At 37.8% G+C, this 19,515-nt stretch overlaps 1 protein-coding gene across 10 annotated transcripts in view; it reads left to right on the top strand.

The window, feature by feature from the left end:
* Tcf4 (transcription factor 4) overlaps positions 1 to 19,515 on the top strand; it is a 341,168-nt gene that overhangs the window by 107,306 nt on the left and 214,347 nt on the right. For all 10 annotated transcript variants that reach the window (XM_047526166.1, XM_047526173.1, XM_047526170.1 and 7 more), the window contains 2 exons: positions 12,181 to 12,242; positions 15,415 to 15,511. In XM_047526166.1, the coding sequence (XP_047382122.1) occupies positions 12,181 to 12,242; positions 15,415 to 15,511 (159 nt within the window). The remainder of the gene's footprint in view (positions 1 to 12,180; positions 12,243 to 15,414; positions 15,512 to 19,515) is intronic.

The raw sequence follows: 19,515 nt of genomic DNA, 5'->3' as shown, positions 1-19,515 counted from the left end.
ACAGGGCTGGACTGGTACAAAGGCAGACCTGCTCTCACTACTTGAGTTAGGCGTTGTGTTTTAAAGCGCTCGAAGGTGAAAGTCAGGCAGCGGCATGGTTTGGGCGTTTTTGTCACGGTAGTCCTGCCGTCACAGCTCTGGGCCTTGTGCACACTGACGCCCACTCTAGCCGCGGTGGTGAGACACAGGGCAGCACAACAGGAGATGGACAGTTTTGCTCCCACTGCTGACGTGATTTAAAAAATGCATGTTGCCAGACAGGAAAACTCAATCATTTACTAATATCCAACTTTCCCCTGTTAGCAAGGAGTGTAGTGAACTTTAGCCAGTGTTCTCCTTCTGCCTGTTGGAGTTAAAAAGGAAATCATGGCAGCTCGGAGGAATGAATGTGAGTCTATGGCAAATGACCTCCTTCTAGTTCTTTTTCTTTTGATTTTATTCTGCTGATATTTTGGTCTGTAACTTCTCTTGATCCCAGTTTCATAGTCTAAGTGATTCCAGATATATCACTTTAATGGACATAAATAAGAAAAAATTTGTGGAAGGAAGCATAAGACAAAAGGTGGTTACGTTATTATGAAATAAAATGGGAAACCTTCAAGTCAGGTCTCTTTGATCTGATTAAAAACAAAAGGATATCAGTTGAACACATTGTCACACATGGGATCTGTTTGGGATACGATCATTAATATCAAGAACTGTTCAGTAATTCAAGAGTGTTTGATATGTGTGTACACGTGCATACACACGTAAGGAAAACCTTTGCCAGTGTTGTTCGGGCATTTGGCTGACATGAAATTGTGAAGAAAGTTTTCTAAGCCTTTCTAAGTCAGGAATGAAATTCATTAGCACTGTTCGATTTACATAGTGACAAGGCCTTTATCCAAAGGTTAAAGGGACCATTCCACCTTATATTGATTACAACAAGTTAACTGGGCAGTATGTGCAGGGTCTGTTGGAATAATGGGGCTCTTCTCAGTCTTCCTGTGGTCAAGTCCTCCTCCTCATGTTGTCATGATGTCATGCCCCACTCTAAAGGTGGGAATAATTCTTTTTTTAAGTGTCAGGTCACATCCCCCTAAAATTTTTGGAAATGTTACCCATTTTAATTTTGCCAGTCTGTGAGAGCCACACAAGATGTTTCTCCCTGTCCTGAGTGTGCTTTCCTACCCACTCGGCTGTAATTGGGAAGTGCTACTGCTTAGGCAGGTCTCCTCTTTACATACTGGTTTGTAGAAGGTTGGGGAGGGAATGACTCCAGAATAGATGGTTTGCCCTGGCTTTGCACCTTACCCTAATTCACAAGCCTGTTGTGCAATCATGTCTTCATTTTGGTTGAATTCCTTTAAAGTTAATACAGTGAAACCAGGCTGGTGGCGCATGCCTGTGATCCCAGCCACTGGCAGGAGGATTTGCAAGTTCAAGGTTGGCCTCAGCAACTTAGATCCTGAAAATAAAAAATAAAAAAGGGCTGGGGGTGTAACTCAGTAGTGGAGTGCCCTGGGTTCAATCCCTAGTACCAAAAGAAATAAATAAGTACATAAGTAAATAAATTGAAAAATTTAAAAGTTACAGAAGTTAATAACAGCATGCTATGTTTAACTTGTCCCTCTCCTCCCCACCGCCCCCCAGGTAGTAATGCTATGAGTAATGATGGACACCTGGAAATGTCACTGGGTTATAAATGAACCATTGAGAAATATTTCTTATTAGAACAGAAATTTCAATCAAGTTTTGCATTGATTACCTTGCACTTATGCAGTTGTAAAAATCACTTGCACAGCCCAGAGGAAACTATTATCTAGAATTATGATGGGGAGAGAAGGGTTGAGGGTTTTTCACTTTTTACCTTACAGAGTTTTGTATTTTACATTTTTTCAACTAACACATAATTAAAAATTAGTTTTAATGGTCTTGAAGAATCTCTCCATAGATTGCTGATGAATTCAACAGGGGAAAATTTGTTATTATACACTGGAGAATGTGCTTAATACCTTGACCAGGTGATCAAAAGTAGCATAACAAATGAGATGAAGACCAACATTTCATTCCGGGGTTCTGCGATATCCTGGGCAAGACCGACTCCCCCTTTCTTTTTGAAGTACTGAGGTCAAACTAGGGCCATGCACTTGCCAAGTAGGCGCTTTACCACTGAGCTACATCCCCAGCCCTTTTTGTTTCATTTTGACACAGAGTCTTGCTAAGTTGCCCAGACTGGCCTCAAATATGGGATCCTCCTGCTTCAGCAGCTGAGATTACTGACCTGCGCTAGCGTGCCCAGCTGACAAGGCCACTTTTGCATGTTATACCCACCTGAATATAATCATAAGGAAGCATCAGATCATCTCAGATTGAGAAACATTCTATAAAATAACTTGTATTCTTCAAAAATTCCAACATCACAAAAAGAAGTACCAAGGGACTATTTTTGATTAACATAGATGAAAGATTTATCACAATTAAATGCATGATGCTGGACTGAGTCTTCTACTAAGTGTGGGGAGCTACCAAATTCAGATATGGATTATGGGTTGGATGGGAGTATCAATGTAAGTTTCCTGATTTTGATTGCTGTTATTTTGTTTTTAGGGCATGCATGCAGAAGTACCAAATGTAATTGATGCTGCCTACTCACAAATGGTTCAGAAACAGCATATTATGTAGTTTAAATTGCACTGTTGTTAAAAACATAAAAAATGATAGGAAGAATTTAAAAATATGTATTTTGATCTCAACCTTTGCTCTTAATTCCCAGGTAGGGCCAGGGTATCAGTGTTTCTTATGCAGTTCATTGAGGTATTTTGATTCTTAGCTTTTGAGAATCACTACATAGTGCCTGAATCAATTATAAGTTCTCCTTTTTGAAAGAGTTGGTAGAATCATATTGAGATTGGTCAGGTGAAAATAAATAAGTTTCCTAAAAATTATAGTGGATGGGTGAAAATGGATTTTGTTTAGTTTGGGAATAAGAAGGTATAACGTTGTTGTACTGTTTCTGGGTTTTAGCCTAGTCAGAGGAGCCCACAGTTGACCAGACAACTTACTGTTCTGAATATACCACAAACATTAAATGTTTTACTTAAATTTCCATTCTCTTATAATTCTGTTTAACAAAGTTGTATATTGGTTAAGTACCAGACTGTAAATTTAGGTGAAATACTTTCTACTGAGCTCATGGATTAAAATAAAGACATTTTCCCTGACCCAAGCCATTACAATTTCACATTTGTGAAGTATTTCAAATTCATTTTTAACGGACTGTTTCCCTTCAAATACATGTGGAGGTAGATTTATAAAACTGTAAACAGTGTATCCATTTTTACAGATTTCCATTGTATGTGGTTGATACTGAATTACCTCTTTTTAATTGTAACAGATGAAGAATTAGTAGTTTAAAACGGTAAGAACTGCATGTTCTGCTGTGATCAAGGAATTAGATAATCTGGCTTGTTTGCTTAAGGGTTCTGTGTCTTGAGACTTTTATAGGGCAGTATTAAAGCTCTGAGCCTTCTTATTATGCCAATACCCAGAAGATTGCTTTAATGAGAAGTAAAGGGCCTTTTTCCAATTACAAGGGAATAACTGTATTAAGTTCCTGTGTTATGTCAACCTGCTTTGATTTGATTACTCTGAAAGAAATGGATTTATCTGTCAGTGTTACTTAATTAAGCCTTCTCATTGATGTTTTGCAGAGTAATATAGTGTGGTTTGCACATTTGAGCCTAAATATGGAGAAAATTGGCCTAAAACTAAGACATGACCCCTGAAGATAACATGGAAGATTGATTGGTTGTCATTGTCAGGTCACAGGATGCGGTGTTAAACCGAAGTGGAAAGATTGTTATGTTGAAATTCTCCTTTCAATGAAAATCTGTTAAGGAGTGATTATTTTAAGTAAAATAACACAGCTTCCTGTGTTAGGCAGCTGGATTTTAGGGAAGAATTTTGAGTATTTAAGACTGTTATCTTTCACCAATATTGGTCAGGCGTCTAAGAAAACAAGAACAGATGAAATGGAAAGAATATATTTTGTTCAAGTATAAAAGGGAAAAAAGCAGAGAGAATGTCGTTTGGGAAGAGTGAACCACCATTGTGATCATACTGAGCGATTACAGCTTATGGTCATTTCAGTTAAGCCAGTCTCTCTTCCTGGAACCTCATGAACAGCACCCCAGGAAGTACAGAGATGCAGGGGGGAAAGAAGGAAAGATAAAACTGCTGTTATCTTTGACTCTTTATCCCCACAACGTGGGGATGTATTAGGTAAATTGTTAGCCAAATAGGTATTTTAAATATTTTGTATTTCTTAAATCATTACAGCATTACAGATTTTTTTTTAAACATAAAAGTTGCATGTAATTATACATGTAGTTTATCAGTTCTGTGTGCTGTTCTATAAGGAAGTAAAGCATATTCTTAAGTTTATTCCTCTGTTTAATTTTGTTTTCTAAAATTTTTACCTATTACATCTCACACTTTGTGATGGGTATTTGCAAATATATTTTTAAAAGGTACCTAGCACCTGGCTGAAAACTTCTCCACAGTAGCTTTGCCTTTAATTTAGGAACTTTGAAGCTTATCTATGCGATGTTGGAGTGAGGTGATGTTTGCCACCGCCCCATTCTTTGCAGATCTTCAGATATGGCTGCTCACTTCTAGTTGTTAGCCCCACCTGATTCCAGATATCCACTCTCCAAGAATATTATTTTAGGAAGACTGATTTTTATTAAGTGCTTTTAGAGTGGTCACATTTCAAAAAGTCAAAGGAGGCACATAAAATTCACATTATTCCACTCTTGCCTCAGGTTTTTATGCTCCTCCTGTTTCTGAGCTCTTGCTTAGAAGCTGGGGTCTAGGAAGAACTAACTGATCTTCCAGGAGGAAAATCTTGACTACCTAGCCTCAAAAAATTCTGGATTTCACATTTGTTATTCAAACTGGAATAATATTCAAATTAGATTATCATTAACAACTCCAAGTATAGGGATAGATACATAGTAAAATCTTCAAGATTACTTTCCTTTCAGTTTCATAACTTTAACTGTCTACCTTGAATTTTCAAAAAGATTTCTGGGTTTCAAAATAAGGAACACCGTTGACATAATTGTAACATGGTAGTTATACATTTCCTTTTGCTATCTTAACATTACCCAGATTGCATATTGCATGAAAATGCTTTTCCTTGTTGTGTAACAGTACACAATGGAATTAATTCTCTATTAAGTATATGAGATTATTTATTGTCATTTTGGAAAAAGCTCATTTTGCACTTACAGTAATATTGTTTTAAACAGTGTTTAAAGGACATATTAATGGACATTTAAACTGGAGGTTAATAAAGGCTGATGTATTGCAATATTTCCCTTTGGAACAATTTTTTTCTACTATACTTAATTCCCAGAATATCCAGTTTGCCTTTACACACAGGATTGTGTGCACACACACACAGGTGTATCCTTTCAGTTTCAGATTTGATATGGAACTCATTAATTTCTAGATAGCCAGAGCTGGCAGCACTGGTCTGACCATGGAAAGCCCTGTCCTGCCTTCCCTGTATTTGGCGTGTCTTAGGGTTTGAGTATCCCCACAACCCTCATCCTTCTCCCAGAAGTGCTGGGAGTTTCTCGGCAGTTCTCAGATTACTCATGATGAAGCATCAGATCTTGCTTCTAATAGAAAACAGAAGCTATCATGGTTGTGTGGCCAGGGTCTATCAATATTTGGAGCTCCTCAGCTCTTCCTGTGCCTGTTCTCCTACTCAAATTTGACTTCAGATTACTCTACTTAGAGCTCTTATTATACTGGGTGCTAATGAAAATGTGCACATCCTTAACACGCTTTTGCTGATGAAATATTTTGAACTCTAAATTCATCTGGCACTGACAGAGAGCATATGCCATCTCAGTTTGTGTGGGGGGCTCAGCCAAGGGTTCTTCCTGGACTAGGAAATTAGTAGGAGCTACAGATGTACGCAGTCTGTATGTCTCCATGATGGTGTGGAGGATCTTTAATGGTGTCTGTTGTTGCTGGGAGAAGGACTTGGGACAGTGTAGACAGACTTCAACATGTTTCAGAATGACTATCTTTCCTGGAAGAACTTAACATCCTCAAGTGTACATTCTGAGTGTATAGAAGAGCAGGAATTTATAGACTTGGAGAATATCACTGGTTGTTTCATTGGAAAACAGTAGGGTCTTGGATATTTAGCATGTTCTAGGCTCAAAGTATGGAAAGAACCAAGTCACTGACCAAATCTAATGTTTACTGAATTCCCACTGTAATTGTGAGGTTTGTGGAGATGGTGGGACTTGTATAACCTCAGTATTTTGTGTTTCTAAGATCCAAGAGAGTGTATTAAGTGTCTGACCTGTTCAGCAGCAATGGAATTTATAAAAATGTGAAGCTCAGATTTCCTTAAATAAATCACACTTTTACTTATTTCAAGTGGTTTGTATGTCTTTGAGATTGGAGAAGATTAGTGAATTAGGCACTCTTGGTTGGGATGGGTGACTGTGTGTTTACCACGGACCAGGCACTTCCCTAAGTTTTTAACAAGTGTAAATAACTCATTTACTCTAACAATAATGCCTTAAAGTTGCAGGTGATGCTGTTCTCTTACCTTCTGTTAAACTATCAACTTACAGTGGATCTTGGATTATCACTTCTGTTCTCCTTGACCCAAGAGGCCTTAAATTTTCTAGGTTGGCATATGTCCTCAGGGCAAAAATGTCTTTTCTTCCTCCCTGGATTCTAGCTTTCACTTTGATTTTGGCTTGATGATTCCTTTCTATCTTGTCAGCTCATTAGTATTTTAAAGAAGATGTAAGGAAATGTTATCCATCATTTTTAGTTTTCTGTGGGAGAGTTGTCCAAATATACTAGCCTGCCCTATTTCCAAGAATGGAAATCAAACTCGCTTATTTTACAGTTCACAAAAATAAGTTCAGAGAGGCCAGTGACTTACTAAGACCATGGAACTGATTATGGCAGAGTCCCTGCTGAAATCCAGGGCTTCCCCCCTGCTCCCCCGACTCCCGATGCTGGGTTGTTGTAGGGTTTGTTCAGTTTGGTTGTTTTGATCCCACTGTCCACTATAAGCAAAGTGAATATTTTAGTAATCAAATACAATGTGCATGGAAAAAATCATAGAAATGAAGGATTATATCAGCACATTTTTCCTTGAAACAGAGTGGTCCTATTTCTGCCTAAACTAACTACATTTTGTTTTGGCACTGAAATGTCAGACATTTTAGAGGGGGCTTATGCAGAACTAATCAAATACAATGAAAGTTTGTGGATTGCCATGTTACCTCTTGGAGCAAATGTCAGTCTCATGGAAGTGATCGAGTCTTGCCTAGTTGGGATAGAATAGGGAGTCTGAAAAATCAGCATGAGTGGTTCTCTCAGCCACCCTTCTCCTGTTGCCCCACTGCCAGGATATTGCCTTGGCTTTTCACTCCCATCCTAAAGGGAGGATGGCACCAGAACAGGAGCAGGGCAAGAACTGGATGTCCAGATAGCGCATTTGTTACTGTAAACCCACAATGGAGCTCACACACCTTTCCTGTAGATTGCTTTTCCTCACCATCTAGATGTACACATTCTCATTCAATATTGTACCCTGCTTTCCACCTGGTGATATTTTAATTCAGTGAGGAACCAATGGGCCTACCCACCATTGGGCACCACCCAAGATATCAAGAGGTACTTAGGGAGTTAAGCATGTTTCTTTCCTGTAAGTTTGTGTGGTATAAACATGTAGCTGTGTAGCTGTGTGGACACCTCTGTGGCTATCTGTGTGATAAATCCTGCTTGCTTAGTGAGCTGTAATATTGAGCCCCCTCACAGACCTCACCTGAGTGCCATTGATTGACACTGTACAGCTCCGTCACGTTCTCTCCAGTGTTGGGGGCTCTGTGGGCATTTCCATCAAGTTTACTATCAGGGCTAGTTGTATTTCTCCTGGGCACTTTGCTGTGTTTATCTGGTTGGTATCGTCTTGTTTCACTCTTTACTTTACCTACTTAATAACTTCTAAACTTGGACCCGAATCTAAGAATCACCCAGTTTGTCACAGTGAGCATTTTGATAAACCCATTCTACCTCTGACTTTATTTTTTCAGTTTTTTATGTTTTATTCTCTTGAGTCTCTCAAAAATTTTATATATTTAATATTGTGTGAGGGCTGGGGTTGTAGCTCAGTGGTAGAGTGCTTGCCTAGCATGTGTGAGCACCAACTGTCAGCACCGAATATAAATAAATGAATAAAGGTCTATCAGCATCTAAAATTTTTTTTAAAAAATTGTGTGTGATTACTTTTTCGTAAGCAGAAGAGTGGATGGAAGCTCCCAAATGAATACACTGACACTGTCTGGGAAAAAAGTGACAGGAGAGAATATTCTAGCTGGTGGTAGAGAGAGAGGGAATTCCTACTAGGGAGACATTTTTGGTGGCGGAGGAAGAGTATTCACTGGGTTCAGCATCCACCACACCTGTGTTTTTGTTCTAGCTCTGCTGTTTACTGACATGTTGGCCACCTAAGCTTCATTTTTTTCATACATAAGATTGGGAGACTATAAGACATTAAATTGTCTAGCACAGTATCTGACATACACTTGGGCTCAGTGTGAGCTACTATTCTTTTCTGGGAGGTGTGGAACAGTTTGGGTAGAAGGAATAGCAGGAACAAAGACATGGCTGTCCTGAAGCATGTGCAGGGTTCAGTGGGGCGTACGAAATTGCCAAGTCAGGGTTTACAGAAAAGTTAGTCCAGACAGGATCCAGAGCAATGCAGATGGGATGGGAGCGTGTACTGAATGCTGCTGAAATTGGCAGCCCAGACAGGAATTCTGCAGTGTGGAGTGAGACGGGCCATTGTAGATGTGTGGGCAATCTTGTGGTTCTCAGACACCTGTGTGCATGAAAATTACCAAGGGACCTTGTTAAAACACTTTTTTTTTTTTTTTTTGCCTCACCCCTGAAGTTCTGGATTCAGTAGGTCTGAGATGGCCCCTAAGAAACTGATTTTGGAATGAGCATGCTGGGTGATTGATACATAGGTGGATGTATTTTAAGCTCCACTGGACTGGTTATTGAGGAAATGCTTGCTCACCAACTGGCAGGTCTGATGAAGCTTGGGGAAGGGAAGATGGGAACAAATGAGTGAAAAGTACATGTTTACCTTCATTATGAATGACCATTATCCAAACTATAGCTTTGTCTCTTATTGCTATGGGTAAATGAGCACCAGTTAAATAGATTTTTTTTCCCAGATAAAATACAATTAGAATTCATATGACGGTTCTGTTTATTGGGTTTTGTAGAGCTGGTGATTTGTCCTCATCCTCTAGATCTAGCAGAGTCCGAGGGAGGGAAGAGCCTGTTCAAAAGACAGCAGTAAAAGGGAGGAAGCAGAAAGGAAGGCGCTGGCAGCAATGAGGCCAGGAAAGAGCAAGATGGAAATGGGAGAGGATGGGAAAAGAGCAGTCAGAGCTGATTGGTTGGAAATCTATCTGTGAAGGAACCCAGCCAGTATTTAACCTGTTTTGAAAAAGCTCGACTTCCAGCATTTTTAATTAGTGGATTGCTCGCTTTTGAAATTGCCCAGTTGGGAATATTCAGGTTTTGATGTGTTTTATCTGCTTGCTAATTAGCAGGCAGTTTGACCATCATTTTGCCTTTATTTGGTGGACAGAAGATGTATATAAAGGTCCCTTGAAACATTCCAGGTCAAGTGAGGGTTCTAATGTATAAGACACATTATTAAGAAAGAGTTCTTACTAAACTATAAATCCAATTTTAAGACATCTTTTTCTCCAACTGGATTCTTTTTGCTTTAGCACAGCGCTTCTAAATCTCCACATAGCTGATATTTGGGACCAGAACATGTTTTATTTTAGGACACTGCTTTGTGCCTTTCTGGAATGCTTAACTGCATCCCTGTTCTCTGATCATTAGACACCAGTATCCTCTCCTTCACCCCATGTGGCCAAAACCAAAAATATCTCCAGGCATTGCTAGTGTTATTTGGGGGTCAGCATTGCCTTCACGGAGACCCACTGGCTTGGCAGTATGGTCCACTTTCATCCGGGTCTCTGCCTACCTTACATATTTCAAATTCTTTTTCTGTTTGAAAAGATAAAATTAGTTCAAATAATGTGAAGTCTTATGGTAGGTAGAGGGAGTCAGATCTGTTCCTTTACTAGTTTTTGGCCAAATATAAGAGAGAGCTCTCTAATCCAAGTTGGCTGTTATAGGTGAAGAGGAAGTTGAGTTGTGCCAGACTTTTGAAAACTTGCAGTGGTTGAGAGATTTTGTTATATATACACTTTTTTTTTTTTCTTTTTTTTTTGCTGACAATATGTTTTTTATTTAAGAATTAAGAGAGTCATGTAGTCTGCAAAACATACTCTTGTGAGAATCCCAGGGGTTGTAACTTCTTCAAGTACTTACTTCAGTTCAGAATATATAGGATAGGCCAGCATGTTGGTTGTTAAACAGCAGATTTGGGGAAAGTTGTACACCTTCTCTCCAGGCTCAGTGTAGTCCCTAGAGTTTTCTTCATGTGCCTTGAAGCTCACAGTGCACTAATTCTAACCGTCCACGGGGGACATCTGTTTGCAGATGCAGTGTCTTCTGAAGGACCAACCAAAAGGAACTGAAGTACTATTTGTTGATTTTGTTGCTCATGTGTGTGTGTGTGAGAGAGAGAATGCAAGTCTAGTGGTAATAGGTTAGTTGCTGTTCCATCTCCCTTAAGACATTCTGTAACACCATGTACTCTACGGTACCCAAAAATAAATCAATTAATTATACTGTGATTACTTCTGCTGATAACAAAATAGCAGTAATAAAAAGAATGACAGTAGAACATTAAGAGAATAAACAATATCACTGAAATGTTAGGAAACACAATCAATGGGCCTGTGTTTCCTGGACTACAGTTTCACACCCTCCAGTTGTGTCAGGGCATGTTTGTGATGGCTCTCTGTTATCGACTGTGATCAGAGTCATGTAAAGGGGAACTTTTCAGGCTTACAGTGGGCTTCTCATCCAGGATCTCAAAGGCATTCCTAAATGGAGAGTGACTGCTCTTTAAAACACTGCAGTGCTTTCAGCACTGAGTATGGTGACTTAGCTGCTCCACACTCCGTTCTCAGTGTTTGCCACTGGAAGGACTGAGGGGCCATTTCTTAATCAGGTCAGCCTTGGCACTTCGCTGGGAAAGAATTTAATGGATTCTGACTTTCTGGTACTTCCTGTAGTTCTCTTCACCATTATTTATCTAAATAAAATATTGCTTATTTATCTACTTAAAATTATTTATTTATTGGTACGGGGGGGGTGTTGAATCCAGGAGTACTCTATTCTGAGCTGCATCGTCAATCAATTTTACTTTATTTTGAGATAGTGACCTGCTAAGTTACCCAGGCTGGCCTTAAACTTGCAATTGTCCTGCCTCAGCCACCCTAGTAGCTGGAATTATAGTGTGCACCCCTCCGCTATCTTGCTTTTGTAATTTAACAACAACTCTCATTTCCGCATCTCAAAGCCCAGGTTAAGGATTATAAGCCAAGTGATGCATCTAATGGTTAAAAAACAATTAAAAGAAAAAATGTTGTCTCAACCTAAATAACTTGAAAAAAGAAATCCCTGTACTGTACTGGTGGAAATAGACTACTTAGTCCGTTTTTTGGCTTCTGTTTGCTGTTGTGTGTCTCTTGTCTGGTGCCATAAGCTTTTATTAGAGAACAAAAAATATTCAGCAGCATTAAACTAACAGCTGTAAGCATTAGTGTGGATATTTATCTCAATTTAGCTTCTCTTTTGGATTAAGGTTATGTTAGTGTATTTTTAAACTTATTTTGTTGAAAAGATTTTAATAAAACTTTAAGTGCAGTTTCGTGTCTATAAAAATCGAGGCTATCAAACATGGTGAAGGATGGAAGTAATTTTTCTGTGCATACCTCTGGTTCCTGAGGGTCCAGTTCATTTCTGCTGTGAATTTAAATGAGTTAATTTAAGTAGATGGGTCAGAAGCCACTATCATCATGGTAGCCCTGTGCCTGGTTCTTAATTAAAGGCAACAGGAGATTAATTTGAAACATTAATTTAAAAGTGCATATACAAAAAGAAAGAATTATTGCAAGAAAGCCTAAAGAACTTTTCTCTTGTCCCTAGATGTAGAAGACAGAAGTAGCTCAGGGTCCTGGGGGAATGGAGGACATCCAAGCCCGTCCAGGGTAAGTATATCTAATCTCTTCTCCCACAACCAGACATCCCACATATGTAAATTGACAAACTGAAGGGGAGTTTCTCATACACATGCTGATACACACACGTGTGCATGCACACACGCACACACACACACACACATACACACACACCTGCACAGATATATATGCATACGAAGATTAATGAGGATCAGCTTGTCTTTGGAATTTATTTTTTCATTCTCTTTTTGAATACTCTTTCAGAATTTACACCTGTTCCATTTGGTCTAACCAGAAGAAAAAGCCTCCATTAAATACTTGGCCTTAATTTGCTAGTTATTGATCTAATATTATAGAAAATTATTTGTTGTAGATAGAATAACTGAAAACAAAATCATAATATCCCTGTAACCTTGGTGTGAATAGACTCTGGAATCATCTGGAATACACTGTCCGAGGCCTGTCCTCCCAGTGCAGTCTGTCTCATGAGTCTGGCTCCATGTCATGCTGCGTACTCATTCCAACAGCAGGCCCTTTGCTCAGCAGTTGGATTCCTTCATTTATTTAGTGTCAGATTTTTGCTGCCCTTTTTCATGGACTTCCTTCATCATTGGTTGTTCCTTTGGGTGTATGGGGAAGATCATGGGATGGGGTAGGGTAGAGGGTGATGCATTTGGGTTTTTGTATGCATATGACCTTGGGTATGTCATTTTACCTTTTTGATCCTCATTTCCCTAATTTGTAAAATGGAAAATCGGACCCAGAGTTTCTTCCATTTCTAATCATTTAAAATACTTGACACAATGTCTTTAACTGATTTTTTTCCTAAGCCCTCTAAAACCCATATCAGCTTCTATTAGACACACACCACACACCACACACACACACACACACACACACACATCCAAATTAAAAGTAGATTCAGTGCACATGTTAAAACACACACGTCTCGCTCCCCCAGCTGGGCCTCTAGGTGAAACACTTTGTAGGAAGGGGAACTTTTTACTGCAAGTTTTCACATTAGTTTGGGGTGGAGGGGGATGACTCTATTTTGGTATTAGAGGCAGGGGAGGTCATCAGGCTGTCAAAATGAGGACATTTTAGCAACTCATAGTTACACAGGGTATAGCAGGATCTCTAAGCTTACTACGAACTTTGTTGAGCCCCACAGCAGCTGTCGAGCTTGACATTCTAATACATTATATGGGTGGGTTGAGGAAATCTTTCCTCCTCCTCATGTTACAGTCTGCACTTGCAGAAATAAATCCATTCCCTTTGACAGCAAGTAAAGATGATAGAACTCCCCTTTCTTGTTTAGTTCATTCAGATCTACTTAATTTCTTTGTCTTACATACCATTGTATTATTTGCAATTCAGTTCAATACCATGTGTATTGAACTTTGTAAGAAATAAATATTTGTTGTTATTATATATTATTTCTTACTGTATGCATTTAGTTCATAGACATAGTACTTTTTGGGTTTTGGCAAACAAGGTCCATTTAGAATCATCCTGACTTTCTTTTAAATTTAGTGTTTATGAACTGCCATTATTCTTTAGGCATATATTCATGAATAGTTTTGAATCAGTATATTATAATTTATATTTTCCAAACCCAGGGAGTTTGCATGAAATAGATCATTTGCAGACTTGGACCCAGACAGCCCCACCACACCCCTCTCCTACTGCCTTCAAGTGGCGATGTTATCTTCCTGCAGCACTGCACTGAGGATTAAATTAGATAATGCATATTAAGCTTCCAGTGTACTGTCTAGAATGAGGACACTTAATAAATAAATAATTAGTATTATACAGTGCCTGGTTATAAAACCCACGACAGGTATTTATAAAAAGTGACATCTTTTTCTATGTCGACATATTGACAGAATTAGGTTACGGCATCATCCAAGTTAATTTTTATAAATGAAGAATGGCGATTGAAAACAGACTTGTTTGTCCTCTGGGTTCCAGTCATTCCCCAGCGAGGTGACGTGCCTTTTCATTGTTCATACAGCATCCATCTTTTCTGTGTGGGCAGATCCTGCCCTTTGGCTAACATGCCAACTGATACCTCTAAGTAAATTTGACTTAGACTTTATGGGCAGCTTAACCAGCTGAGCAGAGTCCCTCTCCACTCCCCCTTTTGGCCACTTTATATTTATTTATTTATATGTATATATGGAGGTGTGGTTTGAATCATATAGATGATTTTAACTCTTATATGTTATCATATTTCTCCACTAAAATTTGAGTGACTGGAGAACTTAAAACATCATTTTAGTTTAAAATCCCCAAACATAATTATATACATGCCCAAAATTGTCTGTCTTAAAACTGATATTTTTGTGTGTGTGACATATTTTTTCCAACTCTGGACATACAAGTTTATACTAAAGCTTTGATGTTCATAGTTGTGTTTTAATATTCCTCACATTCCTCTGTGTCAATTACTAATATAATGAACCCATTCTCTTAAAACCACAATAGCAACTGTAATAAAGTACTGAAACTTCAGCATCATAAAACCAAATGTTGTTGTTTAAATGCCTCTACCCTGGTCTTCCAAAAGCAAATCATTATAGGCTGTGGGTAGTTTTCCCTTATGGCACAGTCTTGATTTAATGTTGGTTTATCAAAAGAATAATTTTTAATATGTGTAGTATACTTCCTGTGTGTCTGGTGTTTTACATGCATTATTTCATTTAACCATGTCAACAATTCCATGTAGTTGATACCAGTACTATTAGGAAATTGGACCTCGATAGACTCCAGAGCTCTTTCTTACCCATTGTCCCTGTGAAGGTTAGCTTCCTTACAGTGAGATTCCAGTTTCAAGGGAATAATGTACTCCAGTTGCTTTGGGTGGGAGAGATTGCGCAGTGTGGATATGTTTATGTGTTGAGTTCTTTCTTTTTTTGGTACTGGGAATTTAACCCAGGGTTACTTAACCACTGAGCCACATCCCTTCTTTTAATTTTTTTAATTTTTAATTTTTAATTCTTTTAATTTTAATTAAAATTTAATTTTAATTTTATTCTTTTTTTTATATTTTGCACTGAGTTACTTAGGGCCTCCTGGTAAGTTGCTGAGCCTGGTTACGAATTTGTGATCTTCCTGCCTCAGTTTCCCAAGCCACTATGCCTGGCTTATGTGCTGATATCTTGATGTGAAATTGAAACCTACACTATTATTTTATTTACAGAACTATGGAGATGGGACTCCCTATGACCACATGACCAGCAGGGACCTTGGGTCACATGACAATCTCTCTCCACCTTTTGTCAATTCCAGAATACAAAGTAAGCCATGTTTTAAATTATCATGCTTATATTTTACCATGGAGGAGAAACCTGCCTCAGACAGAGGTTGCCAGTTCACTGTGATCTCCAGTTGCAGAATAGTATTGGCAGTCTGTGCTTGTTAATAGTGCATCCGTGACTTAGTTCTGTAACCATGTAGAATTAAATAATTTCAGTGGTACTGAATCACTGTGGAAATTTAGTCTTCCTTAGATATACAGCACTTGCCCAATTTTAATATTGAAGTACTAGTTTTTGCAGTTAAGGTCAATAAAATCAAAGTGGTGAATACTTCTAATAAAAATGTCATTGGGCCTGTTGGTTGGCAGTGATATATAGAATGTGTGTATTTTTATTATCAGAGTTATGGAAATAAATAATGTCAATGGACTTAGTGTGCTTAAATCAGAGTAGGGTGTTCAAGTGGTACTGTAAAAGCTGTTGTGTATTTATCAAGGTGTGAACTTTAAGTGCTTATTGCCTGGACAGGCCCATCCTGCCTTACAGAAAGCAAGCTACATGCCTGCCTGTAATTTGAGGCTATCTGTGAATTTCTATCTTGCCCTTCATATTGGCTTCCTGAGCATAGTTTTCTGCTTTTAACTACTCTGTCGGGATGTTTGTTTAACAGCAGTAACCTGAGTGATGAAAAGATAATTCATAATGGCTTAAAAGGTCCCAATAGCTGACTACTTCAGTTTTGATTGAAAAAATGATCTTTGTTCTAGTTAATGCGAGTTCTTAACAGTGTTAGTGAATCTTTCAACCTTCCCAAATTCTATTGCAAATCTGTCAATAAATGAAGTTAAATTTCATGACACAAGCTGTTGGATCATTCTCCAAAGGAAAGACACAGCAGTAATTAGATTATTCTGAAACTGCATTTGCAAGTGCTTCTAAAGAATGTCCTGGTTTTGAAGCCTTGGAAGCTATGCCAGTTCTTAACATGTGGGTGGTCAGAGGACTCTCTCAGTCATCTAAAAAAAAATAATAATCATCATCATTAAATCAGCTATTTAACATAGAATTGTTTTGAATGGGCGTCTGGTATGTTTGTGCCTTTGGGTGTGTCCCCAGCTTTGAGTACCACAAAGTTAGGTTTGATTTTTACTTTTGTGCTCTTCTTTAAATTTCAAAATGGTAGATTTCAGATGTCTGTTTTAACTTGATAACTAAAGAAGGATCCTAGTTCTGTAACAGTTGTTGATAGGGAGATCTATCAAGCCTCCTGTTTTTGTGAAATGTAGATAATAGATATAGATAACAGATATATTTGTCAGCCTAGATTTTAAAGGACAACTTGAGACGGTAGAACAATTTAATTCTAACATCTCTGCTTCTGTGTTCATCTTCACCTAACTTCACAAAATAGAATAAAAGATTAATTTGAAATTGAGTCTTGAGGAATAGCACCTAAAGAATATATTAACTTCCTTAGAAGATTTCTAACATTATCCTCTGATGAGCTAAAGTAAGTTCTTAGTATTCATATTTAAAAGTTTATATTACATATGTGAAAAACTTTAAAGAGCAGCTTGGGGAAATTACTACTATAAAATATACCAAATAATACAAATGTATTAAAGAATTGTTTTTGTTCATGTTTCCTCATGGTCAGCTGTTTCACAAACCAAGTTAGTTCTCAATCCAAATAGTATTTAAAATATAAGTGGGTGACAGTCTGCTGTGGAGAGAGCCGTTTCTTTTCACTTAGTTGTTGTTTAAGCTGAAAATCCATGTCAGCCTTGCTCTTTTATCCTGTCTGCCTTCCTTCCCATTAAACTCTTAAATATGGAGGCCGAGACAGTCTCCTGCATTGTGATAGGAAATGCTACTATGTCCACGAGGCTCCCACCCACTGTTCCCAATGAAAGGACTTCTCTGTTAGATAAGCTGTCTGGTCTGAAACATGGCTCTTTATTGTTTACAAACTGCTACATTTTCCACCTCAAGCAGATTTTTGCACAGAAAAGAATTGTGCTTGGGCTAAATGGTTTATCTGACATTAACGGGGCAGTGTCAGACTTGGGTCAGGGAAGTCGCCCTTAGAGTGAGAGGACACTGCTCAGTGTGCAGAGAAAGAAAAAGAGAGAAAGACATGGAAACAAGTATGAAATACCTTACATTTTTAGTTAAGAGGGGAATTAAAAAATGTTTTTAGAGAATGATGATGGTACTGAATTAAAACTCCCCTCACCTCTATTTTCTCTCATCCCAAAGCCTTCTTTATTGGCTTGGGTGTCTCAGGACCAGATTTGAGGAACAAAGATTCTCATTGATTTTGCCCAGGCGACTGTTTATTTAGAATGAAACCACTTTTAAGATGAGCTGTGTTTTGTGTTATGTTGCACCTTTACAAAGAAAAGACATGTCATGTTTAAAAAATTAAGGACAACCAGTTTGCAAATAGAGATAAAAACAAAGTAAGCTCTTTAGGGAACAGGTTGAGCTCATAGAATATATGTTGTATTCTAAACTGTTCTTTGTGTCCAAGCTCGTATTCTATATTATATGACCTTTGTGGACATTTTCCTTGAACCAAAAAAAGGTGGTATTAGACTTTACTACAAGTTTTGAACAACGGTTCACTTTCAGAATCTTTAACTGGTTTTCATTAAAACTACAAAGGATTTCTTTACATTTCAAAGACTCAATTACGCCATGATGTCACATTAGGGTAAAAGCTATAGCATCAGAAATAAATCAGCCACTTTATTGGAGCAGATTCTCTATTGTCAAATCAATCAAGCCTGTGACTGAATTAGGCGTCTGCTACAGAAATAAGTGACACTAATTTTACAGGAAAGAGTTATTAACTGCAGATGACCTGATTTTTTTTGAAGGGGGGAAGGTAAACTGTTTACTTAGTAAGGTTATATTTTACTGCAAGCAGAGAAAAAGTACTACACCACTTTCTGCATTGGGGAATGAATCTTACTATATATTTTAAATATTTTATTCTTTATGACAGTACACTATTTTAGGGAAGTGAAATAGGCATTTGTTAACAAATTTGCCCATAAACTGCTCAATGGTAACAAAACCTTTCATTACAACTCTGAACCTTTAATTTCAAATGAATGACTTTACATAAATATTACAGTTTGGAATATAATAAATTTGTTCAGTATCAAAATACCAAATACTCTGTATCTCCATCTCAAATTTATGCAAAACAGAATATAACTGATGAATGATAAAATATTTAATATATTTTTTAGATATGTTCATGTATCTGAAAATAATATCCTATTTCATAGTTTGTGAATCCCTAAAATAAAATAAATGAAGACATTTGTACTTATGTGTGTGTGCACACTCAGATACACGTGCTTATTATGTGCTAGAAGAATTCATGGCATTTCTTGGGTTATACAGTTGTTCTTACTTTTTTACATCAGTTTCTAATGCTTACCACAAAGTTTCAGTCATTGATATTAAAGAAAAATGTACTGAAAATTAATGAAAAGCAAGCTTCTAATTTTAAAAATAATAGGTATGAGTGACTTTTTATTTGTTTTGAGGTCAGAAGGGTTCATCAGAGATTGAGACCGAAGAATTGACCACCTGCATTACCAGTTCATATTGCTACCCTCACCTGTTGTTTACTAGTGATCACTCATTGCATGCGTTGGGTAGATGCAAACCAGTTTGCACTTTGCCTTAGATGGAATTTCATGTGCTGTTTTGTACCTGAAGAAAATAAGTCACTTCTTGGAGACTGGCTATGATTATTAATGATAATAATGTACACTACATCTGTTGAAAACTTGTTCACTGCACTTTTAAAACAGTGTGATTAAACCTTCACAGGTGGTCAGTTGGGTAGCTTTCAGAATATTGCTAATCGGACAGAGAGGTCATGAGTCTGTGTCTTTAAGAGGATTATTTATATGCGATAGAATACTTTGAAAATCCTGGCAAGAAGTGTATACAAAGAATATGGATTTTGTAACATTCTTTTTTTCTTTTTGCCAAGCATTAAACTTGCAAGTTATTGTTCA

Source organism: Sciurus carolinensis, chromosome 15 (assembly GCF_902686445.1).
Source record: "Sciurus carolinensis chromosome 15, mSciCar1.2, whole genome shotgun sequence".
Taxonomy (NCBI): domain Eukaryota; kingdom Metazoa; phylum Chordata; class Mammalia; order Rodentia; family Sciuridae; genus Sciurus; species Sciurus carolinensis.
The sequence above is the reverse complement of the archived record's forward strand: the minus strand, read 5'-3'. Positions and strand labels throughout refer to the sequence as shown.